Source organism: Agelaius tricolor, unplaced genomic scaffold, assembly GCF_023055355.1.
Source record: "Agelaius tricolor isolate 1412-34295 unplaced genomic scaffold, bAgeTri1.0.p SCAF_4, whole genome shotgun sequence".
Taxonomy (NCBI): Eukaryota; Metazoa; Chordata; class Aves; order Passeriformes; family Icteridae; genus Agelaius; species Agelaius tricolor.
The window spans coordinates 34,204,100-34,220,408 of record NW_027269264.1 but is presented as its reverse complement, the minus strand read 5'-3'; the positions used below and the strand labels follow the sequence as shown (position 1 = coordinate 34,220,408).

The 16,309-nt window shown below is 41.0% G+C and overlaps 1 protein-coding gene across 3 annotated transcripts in view; it reads right to left on the bottom strand.

Moving 5' to 3' along the window:
• Window positions 1-16,309, bottom strand: part of ANKDD1B (ankyrin repeat and death domain containing 1B) — a 33,469-nt gene that overhangs the window by 2,116 nt on the left and 15,044 nt on the right. For 2 of the 3 annotated variants that reach the window (XM_071425219.1, XM_071425218.1), the window contains exons 6-13: window positions 16,113-16,211; window positions 14,487-14,585; window positions 12,682-12,780; window positions 11,674-11,772; window positions 9,587-9,685; window positions 5,727-5,825; window positions 3,054-3,149; window positions 204-402 (exon numbers count right to left, since the gene is read on the bottom strand). In XM_071425219.1, the coding sequence (XP_071281320.1) occupies window positions 204-402; window positions 3,054-3,149; window positions 5,727-5,825; window positions 9,587-9,685; window positions 11,674-11,772; window positions 12,682-12,780; window positions 14,487-14,585; window positions 16,113-16,211 (889 nt within the window). The remainder of the gene's footprint in view (window positions 1-203; window positions 403-3,053; window positions 3,150-5,726; window positions 5,826-9,586; window positions 9,686-11,673; window positions 11,773-12,681; window positions 12,781-14,486; window positions 14,586-16,112; window positions 16,212-16,309) is intronic. The other variant, XM_071425217.1, reaches the window with a different exon arrangement.

Below are 16,309 nucleotides of genomic sequence, written 5' to 3'. Positions count from 1 at the left end.
AGTTTTGATCTCCAAAGAGGAAGGTTCCTTCAGGCCAAGAGGTAGAGCAGAGTGTCCTGTACTGCTACAGCACTGCTTCCCAGGAACCAGGGACAAGGCTGGTACCCCTTCACTATGGGATACTCATATAGTTTAAAAAGCAACACTGCCTTGTGGGGTTTTTTTATCCTATATATTGTGTCTGGCCATTCAGATATTGTTACCTGTCCACTGTTCTTCAATAGCTTTAATTTGTTCATCTGTGAACTTCCAGAACACAGCCAGTTTTTTCCATTCATGGGGCTTTAACTGGTTGTATGCTAGATTCCAAAGGGAGGAGCGGATTTGCTTGGTCTGTGTGCTGTGATCTTGTTTGAAGGTCACGCTGACATCTGACCCATTGCCACTATGAGCTAGATGTGTCTGAAAAAGAAAGCAGGTGATAAATTGTGTAACAGAGCTGAGAATCTTTGCTCAGTGAGGCCCTGTACAGATGTAGCTGCTGACAGATGATTTACTCTGTTCCTGTAAAGGAACTGTGTATTGCTCATAGAAACAGAACTGAAACAAAGAGTTTCAGTGTTTGTTGCTATGTATTAGTAAGCTAATTGCAAAATAAGCCACTTTGGTACGTGATACACAAAAGCAAAGTAACAGCAACTGTTGTGTCAGCAGTGCTGTGCTGCTTGGTTCTGTCTATGTCATGTTCAGAACACAGCTGGGTTTCAGGCACGCTTCTTAACCTTTCCTCTTGCTTCTCAAAGCACTAATCTTTCCCTGGGGAGAGGGTAGGCACCATGGGCACAGCGCCTCTCAACCTGTTCCTGCCTCTGCCCTGTCAGCTTCACTGGGCTGCAGTGTGGACTTCCAGATCCTTTGCTGGTACCATCAGCCATTAGGTTTATCACAGGGACTCCAAAACACCAATGTGCACGTGTGTGTTGAGCATGGATCTGGTTTCATTCCTGCAAAAGTAAAATCAGACAGAAACCAAAACCACATGGATTTTACCCTCCCGATTAAAAGTGATGCTCCTACTGGATGCATGGCTCACCTGGAACAGGAGTGATAGACTTACCTCTTGTTTGGGCACCTTTTGGGCAAAAACCATGTCAATCAGTGATTTCAGTCCTAGCTAAGCTGTGTTCAGGAACATTCCTAGGTAGGTATGCTCCAGCTATTTCTGTATTTCATTACGTTTATGTACTAGTCCTGTTTCAAGTAAATCTTCAAGGAGAAAACATTCTTCACGAATTTGATAGAGGATGACAAAGCAGATACTAAGCAAAAAAGGAAATGGCAGTAGGCCACATTTTAAAAATACTAAGCATAAAGTGCTTCATTCCAAATTAAATTCAGAAAAATACAGCAGGGTTATTTCCTAACCTCACAAGAGACTTACAGAGAAAAAAAGTCACAGTTCAGTAACTAAGCATTATCGTGTATTTTTGGTTCCATTCATCTGATGCAGACTATTTCCTGCTTCTTAACACATGCAAGGTAAAGTTTAGGACATTCTACAGGACAGCTTCAGGGTCTCTCTGGCTAGATCATTTGCTTATGATGTTTAATTAAAAAAAAAAAAAAAAGCCACAGGAAAAAAATCTCAAGCAAACAAAGAAAACCCCTTTGCAGCAGCACAGCTTCCCTTTGCTGCTAAGGGTGTTTTGAGGCACCAGCAAGGTGGAATAGTAACAGCAGCCCTCAAATCCAGTCAAAGCCAGCCTAGACAATGACAGGGAAGGGTTGTGTAGAAGTGATAAATAGAGAAGAGGGCAAACAGAGAGATGACAGTCACACTTTAGTATCATGTGCCTGTTCCTCTCAGCTACATGACATTTCCTTTTGTAACTAATGCTTTGTCACAAGTGACAAGTCAGCTGAATGTAACAAAAACGCAGTCCTTAAAATAATGGTTCAAAATGCTGTAGTTCCAGTATGGTAACTCCACCACCATCATATTCCATAGCCATAAGATTTAAGCTGTTCCAAAGGCTGTGCTCTCAGCTTCAGGCAACAGGATACAAACACTTATATTTGTATTTCCCAGCATCACTGGTGCTTCTGCAGAAAAGCATCTGCTTAACACCTTCTCTTCAGAAAATTCAGTGAACAATGCCAAGAGGTTGAGAATATTATGGGCTTACTGCTGTCAGACTTTCATGTCTTCTGTGGCAAGACTACTTCTAATTTCTCTTTAGACTGAAAGAAACAATTAATGTACCTGACAATTCTAGCTGAACTGGTGCAAATCAAATGTACAATACAGAGTGTTCATGGAGGCTTTTTTTGCAATAATTAATCTAGATCTGTGATTTACCAGCCCTGTAACATTGTGTCATGGATTTGGCCACTCAGGGCAGGATTGGGGTGGTAAAACCAGCTAATCCCTGTACCTGGGACAGGATCAGTATGCTTATACACTTATACACTAACTCAGCAGGAAGCAGGAGTGAGAATGAAATCACAAATTGATATGGCAGTTACTTGTAGCCCTTTAGAGAAGCCCATCACTATGCAGTGGACATTTAATGAACAACTAGGGAAAGAAGGTGAGAAGTTCAGACAACCTAAGCCATGTCATTCACACTTGTTGTGAAGTTCTTTTCCTTCTCATTGATTTAATTTTATAATTAACACACAAGGGAAAGGGAAGGAGCTTCTGTTAAAGTAGCTGAGCTCTTGCTAGCAAAGGAATCACAGACATCTCCACTCTGCTATTTTCAAGCATAGATTTTACTGTACCAAAGGATCCAGAAATCAACATGGATCCATGTTATCCCAGCCATGGTACTGATGGCACAGTTTGGATTTGGCCTAGAATCTCTCTCCATCCCTTTATGTGTAGAGCACAAGGCAGGAAAGTGCTAAGATCTGCTTACAGTTTTACAGCTAGTCAGGAATAAAGCCTGGATGGGCTAGAGACTTTCCCATTCCCAATCTTAACTTTTGTTTATCAAGGCCAGTCTTACTGCCTGCCAAAAGGAACCATCTCAGCCGAAAGACACCTCAAAACCAGAACTGGCTTTTCCCTTAGCTTAGGTATATTGTGTTTAATGAAAGATGACTCTTACCTGTTTCATGGCAAAATACCTTTCTGCTTTAATGATCATATCAACAATGAGGGCATGATGGCTCCTTGATGCTGTGGCTAGTGCAGTTTTCCCATGCTGAAAGCAGGACAGTGAGTCAGAACATAATCTTGGGTAAGTGTGTCATAGAAGAAAAACACAGGGACTGTTTACAGACCCCATCCCTTTTTTATGGCTTTTGGGTAGCTACAATCAAAGTCCTATGCTCTGCATAAGATTTATCACCTCAGCCCAGAGGTGGTCAGTTTTCTCACACACTAAACTCCCCAGTAAAAATTCTGGTGAGGCACTGCTGCTTTCAGACACCTTTACTTTGTACCAGGTTGCACACTCCAGTCACTGTATCCACATTCAAACTACCACAAATACAATCGATTCCCATGTTATTGTTAAACTGGCATTTCAGATGGATAGGCTGGCAAAGTTGGAAATATCCAACTTAAAGGGCAAACCTGACCCTTGTTTTAGATGGTAAGAGAAGGTGACTCACAGAATAAAAAGAAAATTACTTTCTTATTAGAGCTGAAAGGAGCACAACTGCAGGCTGATGCTTCATGGGTATAGGAGTCACAGTTATTCAAAGCCATTGCTGCAATACCAGCTGCAGAGGTTTGCTCAGTCTACCTGAACCCATCTCTCCTATCAGCACTTCACTGTGATGCACAGGCATCACGGTGGCTCTAAAGGGATTTCTCTGGAATTGTCTATTTTCAGCAGATCTGCACTGAATGCAACTGCCTGGGATTTAAATATTATGATTAATCTCCACATAACAAGTGCTAGGCATTTCTAGAAAAATAGATCTAAAAGAAGCCAATCCCTTAATTAGAAGGTTCATTAATTAAATTATAAGGTATTTCAGTTCCCAAGATAGATTAAAGTTCCCTAATATACACCTTTTGAGTTCTAGCTCCTGGTTGTGCTCAAGATCATTCTAATTAACCTGTTTTTAGAAGAGCATCACATTGGAAGCCAATGAACATACATTTCATTAAATCTTTTAGCCATAGGCATATTTTATATGTGAAGAGTCCAGACACCACAAGAACTCCTTGGGCTCAGCTCTGGAGAGGTGCTTTGCATTTCACAGAGGAGGAGAGAGGCAGTGGATAAGGGGGGTATTTCTGTACCCCTGTGCTAGTGTGGACACTGCTGGCATCCTGCATGCACATGCAGCACAGCAGTCTGCATATGGGGAGCACTCTGCTCTCACAACCAAAGACAGAGTGCATTTCCTGACCTCTGACAGGAGCAGATGCATGGCATTCTCTGGAGACTGAGTACTGCTGCCAGGGCGTGGAGGCCAGAAAAATACTGTGCAAGCAGGCTCCCCTTCTTCCTGTCTACTGTTCAGCAAGGACACTAACATTTTTGACATCTCAGCACCAATTCAGTTCAAAGGGCACTGTACTTGCATATGTTCCCAGCAGTGGCATGGTCTCAGGGGTCATCCAGCAAATAGGCAAGGAAAGAGCTACTCCAAGGAATAAAACAGAATGCAGAAAGGTGACTTGTACCAGAACTTGTACTGGCTCAGAGCCAAATTCTCACAACAACCTCTAACAGTGTTGCTGTAGTACCAGGGCACGGCCTTGCTCAAAGTCTTGTAGGTGCTTAAGGTCATAGGCAATAAGTAATTTTTGTGTCTGCCTTTGGAATACAAATATGTTGAAAAAAATTCCCAGTGGCTAAGACGCTGTTGAAAGTGGAAAAGATTTCATTCTGGATTGATCCCTACAAGTACTGCAGCCCTTTAGCAAGTGTAGGCATGATTCTAAATGGAAAGGCTTAACTACAATGCAGCACCTTACTTCAGCATCCCAAAACATACCAACCATGCAACCTCCACGCAAAGCCCCAGGCCTCATATCAGCCCAGGGCAAAACAAGACAATTCTAATCCATAAAGATTCATTTCTCATCAGGACACTTTTCTGCAGGACAGTTACTTTTTCAGGTTACAAAAGGGCAAGATTTTGCTCATAATAAACATCAAACCCTTCAACTCTGTCATAGAGAATTTTAAGAAAAGTGGTAACAGTGTAAAATGGAACACTCAATCTTGCAGTAATTTAGCAAAATATTTAATCAAATATCAAAAAATATTTAATGGTACTCTGTCCTTTCAAAAGCACTTCCCCAGCAACTTTGCTTTGGTACTTCTTCCAGCCATTACCATTTTTGTTTCTATCTTTCAGGCAGAACATCATCTCAGGGTTTAAGTATCCATCTGAATGGATCTGGAATGTCACCATGATTCTCAGATGACCTGGAGTGCTAAAGGGCAAGCTCTCCATTGCTGCCCCTGGTAAAGCTGAGTTTCTCCTGGCACTGAGCCCGGCTGCAGATGCACAGTTACAAGGAGCCACAGGCCATTTGCCCCTCTGCAAGCCTAGACCATATTTTCCATTAAAGGTTTCTGGGAGCAGTGTTTATCCTTCAAACCACGGGACTTGGGAGCTTTACAGCTCTTCATCAAAACCATCAGATCTCTGCAAGCTGCAGTTATAACAATATTAAAAGAAGACTTCCTTTGCAGTTAGCTTTACTTAGCAAACACAACTGACAACATGTGCTTTATGCACCTCTGTAAGGAAGATTACAGAACAAAAAATAAAATCATGTAATCCTTACATGTGTGAGGAATGCAATTTACCTTATCCATGGTCTTGAGATTGCAGCCTGACTTCAGCAGCACTTCCACCAACTCCACATTGCCAAGATCAGCTGCCAGATGTAGAGGGGTTTCCTGCCTCTGGAATTGAAGACACCAAATAAATGCATTGAGTCAAACTTAGAAGCAGCATGCTCACAGACTGAATCTAAAAGATTCACAACAAGAGGTGACCTTGGTGAGAAAATACTGAGCAGAGGGAAATCATTTAACTTCTGAACAGAGGGAAATCATTTAACTTCTGTGTGATCTGCCAGTTTTGTATCGGGCAGACAAGACAGCATATGGCATCTCTGCGGGAAAACCAGGCAGAAGTTCCAGCTGGCTCAGGAAAAGGTTGCTGTTAAGCCCCTCTAATGTACTGTAAGCTAACAAGACAGTCTCTGTCTTTCCCCTTGAAGCAAGGTGCTTTGGACAGAGGGCTTCATGTGTCCCATATTATCCTCTCAAGTAACCTTTTCCCTGCTGAAATTCATGCCAAGGCAACTGGATATCCACTGTTTTCAACAGTACATTGTGCCACATCCACAATGGAACTTTTTAGTTGGCCCTACCACAAAATCATGATGCACAGCAGAAGTCTACCTGCTCCATAATGGGTTCAGTGAACCTTAAACAACAGACATACAAAAAAAACCCAAACCAAAATCATTAAACAAGGCCAAACCATTAACAAGAAATACAGCTAAAATGGCATTCACCTTCAAGTAAATCTTTGAGTCTGAAAGGAGGGTTGTATAGTTCTACATAGCTACATATACCCAAATATGTATTTATTTATTTTTTACAGAAATTAGAGTAAGAAAATCTAGACATCTCTGGGTGAAATGCAGCAGCAAATAATGGAGTAATTGTGGAAGCCCTGCATATATGGGAATGTTCCTTAGTATGTTTCTTGGGACACATTATCCTTCTAAGATGAATGTTTTGTGCCTGTGCTCCTCTGACATTGCAAGTTTACATTCTGTAGGTCTGGTTAGAGAACTTCTTTGGCCTTTATATCGTAATTATAGTTTGCACACTAAGAAACACCAAGCTCAGGGTTCCGCATTAAAAGTCTCATTAGTTAATTTTACAGTTTACAGTAAAATTGTATGATCACAAATCTCATCTATTCACCTTACTTTTTTATTCCCATAAATAAAAAGGGGTTTTTTATTCATATACCCTACTTTCTTTCCTGCAGAAATTTAGGGATATGTAAGTACCTACTGTAGGCAATTTCCAGCATGCTAGAGACAGAGTGCAAAATATTTCTAAAAGATGTGTTGAAGAAATGTATAAAATTCTCTGGTTTATGTGACCAGAAAGTTTTGTCCTTATACTTTACTCCAACCACAAATGACAGCGTCTGTCTTCCACAAAAATGTGTATGAATTAATCTCTAGCAATAAAATGAACAATGGGAAGGGGCAAACCACAGATTTCTCAAGACTCATCCTTGTTGCTATTGTGGGGAGCACCTCTGTATATCATGAGGGAGACCAGGCTGCATTTCCCCAGCAGTGAGCCACAGTGCCCCAAACGGGACTTGACAGGTCTGCTGGGACAGTGTTTCCACTGAGATGGATGGCTGAGATGTAGGGCTGATGGGGAGGGGGAAGAGGGATTCTCCTTGAAGTGCCACAGGTGGCAGGCCTGTCTGTACACAGCTGGGCCATTGAGTCTGTCATGGTCAGGAGCCAGTGTATGTGAGCTCCGTACAATCTTCTGCCATATGGACCACAGGCACTGGATGTCACAGAGATTTTTGGAGACCTAGTTGTTGTCAGGTCACTGTAGTCCACTCTGCTACCACTCCCTCAGAGATATTGGATACCTTCTGCAGTAGTTTACTTGCCTTGCTGGTTTGCAGTATCTTCTCTGAAGAGACACTTTGCATTCATGCTCAGTAAGAGCCATCTCCAGAGACTTGTGAGTGGCTGCCTCTGTGATGATAAATTTGTCAATCCCTTAATCCCTAGAGGTGGACACCCCTGAGCTTCCCTACCTTCCCAACACTGGAACAGCCAGGTAGCCATGTGTTTACCTTGCTGCCTACCTAAGAGGTCATTCAGAGATGGACACCAGGTAGTTTTGCTTCTGTTGTCATTCTTGTATTTTCCCTTTCCTGTCCTGCTACAGGCCAGGCTGCCTCTTTTGAGTCTTCCCCCTTTTGCCCCTCAGCAGGAGCTGCTGTTTCTCTTTCTAAGCAAATCAACATCTACTTCCATCATCTCTCCTTGAGTTCAGGCACAATTATTATATTTGAGGGCTGGGTCTCTGGTTAAGCAAAGGTGTGACACCTCCAACTAAGGGAGTTTTCACTTATGGTGGCTTCAGAGCTTCTCAGTGTCCTTTTGCATGCTCCTTGATCAGGAACCCTTGTTCTCTTTTGAGGGCACTGGATGGCAGCTCTGTAGGCAAGGGCCAGACCCAAAACGGCATTGGAAATCCCTGTGCTTCATCAGGGCAGGCAAGGCTCCCCTCCTTCAGATGGTGCATGAATTACTTGGAACTACATTCCTGCTAAGGCATGAAATCCCAAACGCTTGGAGGCAGTAAGAGCCTCAGGCACATGTCCAATTCCTTTCATACATGATGCCACCTGAGAATTGACTGCCTCTGGGCAAATCCCTGTGTGGCATTCCCAATTAGTTGTTAATTGTTACTCACAATAATCTAAGCCACACACTAATATGAAGAGTGTGATTATGCGAGGAAATTCAAGGAACTGAGTAGCGTTACAAGCAGGTGGGAGAGACCTGTCCTGGGGAAGAAGAAGGGAAAAATGCCATTCTTTCCTCTCTCAACAAAGTGCCTCTCCAAGGAGGGAAATGAAAAGGTGCAACTGTTGATTTTCCCCATGAGATGGTCACCTGAGTACACCTCATTGGCACTGAAAGGCCCAAAAACACCAGATGAGGCACAAGCCAGTGCTTCTATCACCACTCTACCAGGCAAAGCAACACAAAGTGATATGCAGCACAGTAAAAGCAGAAATGGACATTAACAATCAGAGGAGGTTTTGTACAGCAAAGAAGGCATCAAGCATGACAGCAGCAAAGTAAGTATGGTACACATCAGTGGTGGATATGATCTACAGTGAACTGATCTGATCTACAGTGAACTGGCCAACCACCAACCAGGCCTCCAAAGAACACTGACACCAAGCAGGGTGGAAGAGTCCTGGTTAAAGTAAGGGAGACAGGTGTAGTCTGTGGATGGGCTCAAAGCAGCATCCTTTCAGTTAACAGCTGCTCACTGATTGCATCACAGAGACCTGTGACCTTATCATTTGGTGTTGCTGTGTTGCTCAGCTCTGCTCAGCTCTGCCCCCTCCCAGCTCCCTGAGCACTCCAGTTGATTATGGTGGGGGCACAGTGTGTGAAACAGAGAAGGCCTGGTGCTGTGCAAGCATTGCTCAGCAACAGCTTTAACAGCGTTGTCTTACCAGCCCTGTTTTGGTCACAGATCTAAAAGACTGGACGTAGTGGGTTGCTTTAAGGAAAAATTAACTTCTTTCCTGCCAAATGGCATTCTGCACTGGCTTTCCTCTGAAGCCAAATTGTCTAATGAGACATTTCTGTCATTTATTACATGAACCATAACACTTGAACAATACATTACCCAATAATTTTCTGAATGTACAGCATTGCGCTATCCTTATCTTGCTCAAACAATATTAGCACAGCATGTACCAGTGACTAATACATATGTACACACACAAAAAGATTAGGAGGGAACTCCCTCTTCCTTCCTATTTTTTGTACCCTGTGCTCATAAGGAAAAAAAAAATCAAGCAAAATCCAAGTAATCTCCCCTTTACCAATAAAGCTGTGTAAATTCCCAGCTTTTCTTACGTGATTTAAGGAGTTTATGTCGTAATTGGCATCCAAAAGGCTTTTTACTACCAGTAGATTATTACTGAGGACTGCTAAATGGAGAGGGGAATTCTTCTGCTGTGGAGGGAAAATAATAAATTGTTATATTTGGGAATATTATTACAAGCTCAGGCAAACAAGAAAGAGATTCTAATTGAAGCCCACCACTTGCAAAGGTGATATGTTCTAGCAGAGGCTGAACACTGCACAAAACACACCTGGATGTGTGGAGTTATACCAGAGGTGGTAGCCTGCTCCCACCTGGAAGTGGGTATTCAAATACAGCTGAGAAGACTGGAAATGCTGAGTGCATGGGGTGTGCATCAGTGTGCCACCCCCTGGGAATGCAGCAAGGCACTCCTCCTAAGTGTTCCTGCCTGGCATGTGCTGCCATCCTGACAGCAGAGAGATCAGGGTAATGTTCCTGCTTCCTCAGAGAAGTGGATTTGCTCTTTGTTGAATGGCCTGGAGACAGGCATTCTGGTTTTGGTAAACTGATGTTGAAATCTACTTTCCAGGAACAAACCCTTGTCATGTGTTGCTGTTAGAAATGATCTTCATACTCAAGTCACTTACTGTCCTATTTATAAAACATGACAAATTACAATTAGTAAGGCAGAGGTTTTATTTGAGTGATTATGTAATAAAATAACCAAGGCACAGATTCAAGACCAGTCAAAATCCACACTAGGTTGGTAAGATCACTTTGTATATTGAACCTGTGATGGATCAGTTTCTTGTAAAATACAACTAAAGAATAATTCCATACCAGTACCATTCATGGTGCCAGGCACCAGTTCAGTGTTTTTATAAAACACAGCCATTTCTTCTGAGCTACAGAAAAATAAAGCAAGCTCTTATGCAACATTATGATGGAAACATTTGCAAAATGTAATTTTTTGGAAATTTGGAAATTTTTTTGAAATTTGTAATTTTTTTGAAAGTTTTTTGGAACTCAAAAATTTTTTGAGTTGCTTCTGCTGCAGAAAGCTAAGGAGAACAAGCAGCACAACAACTGCCTGACCTTTAAATCATTTCAAGCACAACATAAATTGTTATTCCTTGATAGCTTTCTGCAAGAGGCCAGTGATCATGGCATAAGTCATGAAGCCCAGATTCTATTTTCATCCTGTACAGTAGAAGTGGAAAATAATTTCTTACTCATAGAAAATCTCAAATATCTGTAATATCTAAACTGAGAGAGGATTTAGATAATATAAATACCTCTTTCTTTTTAAATCACAAAGAATGTTGGCATGCAGATTTTGAAGGCACCGAGGGTGCATTTACCTGCAGAGGGTGAAAGCCCTGAAGTGTTTATTTACATTTTAGTTATCTTTGTGACGGTGTTCACAGTGGTTTTTGAATGAGGGAAGAGATGAGAATGTTGATTCCATATTTCAGAAGGCTTGATTTATTATTTTATGATATATATATTACATTAAAACTATACTAAAAGAATAGAAGAAAAAGTTCTCATCAGAAGGCTAGGCTAAGAATAGAAAAGAATTAATAACAAAGGTTTGTGGCTCAGACAGAGAGCTGAGCTAGCTGGGCTGTGATTTGCCATTAATTATAAACATCTAAGATGGGCTAATCAAAGATCTACCTGTTGCATCCCACAGCAGCAGATAACCATTGTTTACATTTTGTTCTTGAGGCCTCTCAGCTTCTCAGGAAGAAAAAATCCTGAGGAAAGGATTTTCATGAAAAGATGTCTGTGACATATCTTTATTCAAAATCATGTTGACTCTTTGCCCATGGCATTACTACTGCTAAGTTCAAGCAGGGCACTTGGCTCTCCTTCTCCAAATGCCTGGCCCTTGGTGCAGCCTGGCCATGTCTACTCCGCACTGCTCCAGCCTGCTCAGGCACTCACTGGGCTCGCAACTGGATCTTGCCTCTATTGCTCTGTGTGTGTGGCTAACCAACATCTAGAAACCAAATAATAGTGTGTTTGGGAAAAAATTCAAGGAACTACTCAATCTCATTCAGCTGTCTCAATTCCCACGGAAAGACAGGACAGACTGAGGAGCAGCAGAAGAGTTATACTGATAAACACTCACCTCAGGTTTAGGAACCAGGTCAATGTTCTTATCAATAAGAAAAGTAACTAAGGATAGATGTCCATTCTGAATTGCAACCTGCAAAGCACTGCTATTGTTCTGAAAGGAATTTGATAGAAAAACTTACATTTTTATTGCTGAAAAACACAGTATTAAAGAGAGGTATAAATATAGGGAAATCTTGCATTTAAATTTGTCTTAGTATCCCCTCCACCAATAAAACCCTTTGACAAAATGATACAAAATGAAGCACATCAGCAGTTGGCATTATGTTTTGTCAACAGTGAAGGAAATTCCCAATTTTACTGTATCGCAACAAACATACTAAAGAACACATGTATCCCATGGCCCCATTCAACTTCTCTCAAAAAAGAGACAGATCTGCATCATCATCTATATTGTGCCATGGACAACAACAATGCCAACATGTTTCCTATTCTGTTAGTTAGTCTGTTAGACCCTTACCAAGCATGTATGGTCACATTAACCAGTAAATCCATAGGACAGTTAATAAATCAATAGAAAAATCAATTAATATAAAATAAATTTTAAAAATTAATTTTTACAAAATAGTTCTGCTTCAACAAATAAGTTCTCATTCTGCTGGAATCATAAACTTCTTGCAGCAGGCTAGCCAAGCCATTCAGCAGATATGAGCTGGACTGCAGTTCAGGAATCACATGTAGAGAACAAGTTTGTCATCAGACCAGTCACATGCACTGCCAAAAAGGAGGATTTTCAGTTATCCTTGTTGGTCACATTTTCTAATCACATGTTGTACTAGTGGGCATACAGGAAATGAAAAGCTCCACCACAGTATTCCATCAAATAAAGCTAATGTTATTTTACTTCCACACTGGTTTTATTCTGCTAGCACTCTCTACATTCCCCATTCTATTTTTAACTGGTTTCATAAAAAAAAAAAAAAATCCAGAGCAAATATCCTTTGCTATTAAGGTCCTTTTCACAGTCTAGTATGCCCCACTAGGAGTGATGCTGCGTACATACCTGAGTTGAAACATTGATGTCACTCCCGGCCTCCAGTAAGAGTTCAGCACATTTTTCATGACCTCCTTCAACAGCCAAGTAAAATGGAGTTTCTCCATTCTAGACCAAAAGAGACAAAATATCTGTTCCAATTTAAGACATGTGACTACAACACTGAGACACAAAACACCTCCAGCAGGCTCCACAGGCCTGTCCAGCTCTTGAATGACACGGCTACTCACCAGCAGTTAAGTGACAGATGATGTTTATCTGGACAGATGTATAGTAAAGTTTACAATACAGAAAATTATTCTAAAAATATTAATCATGCTCTTTTTGGTGGGCAGCCATTGTTGCCATTCAACACCAGGAAACACCACTACTAGTACGTACAGTAATTCCAATTTCTGTCAGTGCAATGCCATGGATTTCTGACAAATTCATAACCCCAAGTGCTAGCTATAAGGAGAACTTTAAGCAGAAATAATCCTGTTTCATATTTATTTCAAATCTTTTCCCAATGAAGGAGTCTCCATGTCTCCACACAAGTCTATAAAAAGGGATACATCAACTACACAATTATCTAACTCCTGCTTAACATCTAAAATGCAAAAAGGTTTAATGAAAGTTACTCTGGTGTTTCAACAATCACAAACGAATCAATAAATCCTAATTTTTCTTTGCTTAAAATCTTGATATTATTCTGGTAAACAATACATTTTAGTACTTTGCTCATGCTATGGGAAGAGAGATCTGTTCATACGTGGATCACAGCATCTCCTGCTGGATGGGAAGGTCACACCGTTAGCCATGCCAAGATAGGGGCACAAGCAGCACAAGCTCTGTGTGCAGAAGCAACATTCCTAAACAAGCCTTGGAAACAGGAGGGCTGCACATTTCAAAGAGGCTCATGAGCCTCACAACAGGCACAGCTGAAAAGAGCAGCCAAGTTGGATAAGAGGGAACTTCTCAACTCATCAGTCTGCCACTGATAAACTAAGAGGAGGGCCTTGGGTAGGAGTTACTCATTTTTCCCCCTGGCCCAGCAGAACAAATGATCAGCCACAAGGCAGGTTCCCACAGTGGGCATTCCAGCCCTCAACAAAGGAAATTACCTTGCCCAGGTTGTTCCAGCTGCCCCATAGAAAAAAGAGAAGAGACAGGAACCCTTTACAAAGCAAGAATGCTGAGAGGAGCAGTTAGTGTGCATTTCCTTCCTCCACTCCTTGTTTAAGCCTTAAAATGAACCTGAAGAGTGCATTAACTCAGGGATGCAACCTTCCCAGCTAATTCACAATTGATGAATATGCTGGCTGAGCTCACCAACACTAAACCAGGAAAGTGTCTGCAGCCAGTTTTGTGCAACTGATGGACAAGATGCAAATTACCCCTGCTGAGGTGCCTGTGATGGAATGTGCTTGGTATGCAAGTCCAACTGGCTCAATGAATAATGCTGAAAAGCACCAGAAGTGCTTAAAAGTGAGATGTTAAAAGGAATGGGATCACATGGCTAAAATTGCTGGATGAAAGCAAGGGGGTCAAGGCCTTCCTCTGTTCTCCTCTGCCAGGAGTTATGCAACAGCTTGCCAAATGCAGGGGAGGACGTCTGTAAGGGATAGAGGACAGAGGAAGACACTGAAGGAGGGATAATTTAGGGAGATTAATTTATTGGACAAAGAACAAGGAAACAGGATGCAAAGTTACTAGGAAACCAGCAAGACTAATGAAGTCTCCTCAGTGCCACATCTCTTCCTTTCAAATTTGAATTTTTAGAAAATTTTTCAAATCTCTAACTTTATTTCTTTCAATAGTTTAGATGTACTTACCTGATTGAGGTCATTTATTTCCTCCCATTGTTCAAGCAGAATTTCTACAACTTCACTGTGACCATTTTTGGCTGCTAAATGCAATGCTGTGTTTCCCTCCTTGAAATTAAAACATCAAACAATATCTTTTAAAATTCAGAGTAATGACATTAACTAAAACCAACAAAATGCCTTTGGTCTTTTACATGCAAGTCTTTCTTACATACAAGAAAAGGGAGGCAACTGTACACAGCATGTGCCAAGATTCAGTCTAATCTTGATCTAGTCTGATCTAATTGGTTGTCTGAAAACTTCAGTGTATACCAGCAAAAAGATCTGAAATTCTAACACCTAACACATGAACCAGAAGAAAACTTCAGGTACTGGTTCCCACAAGAGTGGGTACTACACTGAGCCCCCAAGACCATTGATTTAAGGAGTAAAAAAGCCTAGGTCAGAGCATAGAAATTTGTCATGGCTTTGATGTCAACATCACAATCTTTGATCTCTGTCACCGACAGTGCAATTTCTTTCCAGGAAATTAAGAAACAGAAAACAGAAACAAAACCAAAACACCACACCACCAAGCAAGCAAAAAAAAGCAACTAACGACTTCAGGTAGAGCAGCAGCTTTTGAGCTAAAAGAAAATGCAAGCGTACAAAATAGTTTAAAAATGGCTAAAAAATTTAGAAGAATCCTAACTCTCAGAAAAATGAGAGTCCAGAACAGTTTTTCACTCACAGCATTGAGTGGGAAGATGTGGGAATCCTTTTTACCATTGATGGTTAGAGTATGATTTGGTTTGGTGATCCAGGAGATGAGTTTCTGTCCTGGCTTCTTACCTAATTTGCAGGACCACAGCATTTACCTCCTGGTGCTGTCAACACCTTTAACTTGCTAGATATCTGGGACAACACCATCTGTCAACCTCTGTTGATAAACTGCTTAGCACGGCAGAGCTCTGGGTGGCACTACAGCTTTTAAACTATTACCAGAAAACCAAAAAATCCAACATCACTTCCTGAGTGCTTACTTATGTGGTTCTGTAAATGCAGTATCTCACATATTCACAATTTTTACTGTATTTGTCTTACAATGCCTCAGATGCAGAGAAATACTAACTTGCTCATTCTAGAAATGGTAAAGCAAGAAAAAATAAATTTAAGAGCAGATTTTGAAAATTACGAAGATACCTTAAAATACAGTGTCAAAGCAAACTCAATCAGATTGAAGTGTTAAGGTACTGCTGAAAAAAAATTTATAGGTGTTTATTTTCATCCTGAAGTTTTTAAACACCTTTGAAAAATTGATCACACAGTCACACACAGACAGACAGAGTGAAATACTGAGAAATATGATCTCCCAGAAGAGGGTGACACCTTTATCACCAGGCTTCCCCACTTCTCTCAGCAGACAGCATATGCTAGTCTTGCTTTGCATAAATTATGAATGTGTATGGAAAAGTCTCCTGGCAATCATCCCACTGCCTTCCCTTTATCACTAAAAATCATCATATGTTTGTTGGTCCCTTATATCACTTTTGTGCAGCACACTCAGATATTTGATTGTATAATAATCACAGTGAAACAGAATAATTTTTCCTAAGCACATTTGTAGTTGTACTTCCGTGGAAAAGAAACATTTACCTCATCTTTTTCAGATGTAAATAGCTTCAGAGCAATCAATTTTTTTATCATGTCAACATGGCCTTTTTCAGAGGCCAGAAGAAATGGCTTTTTACCTTTCTAGAAAACAATTATGGAAAGAAACATAGTGTTACAGAAAGTAGAAATACTTCTAGTTACTAGATATATGGCATACATATGTATATGTGTATCCTACA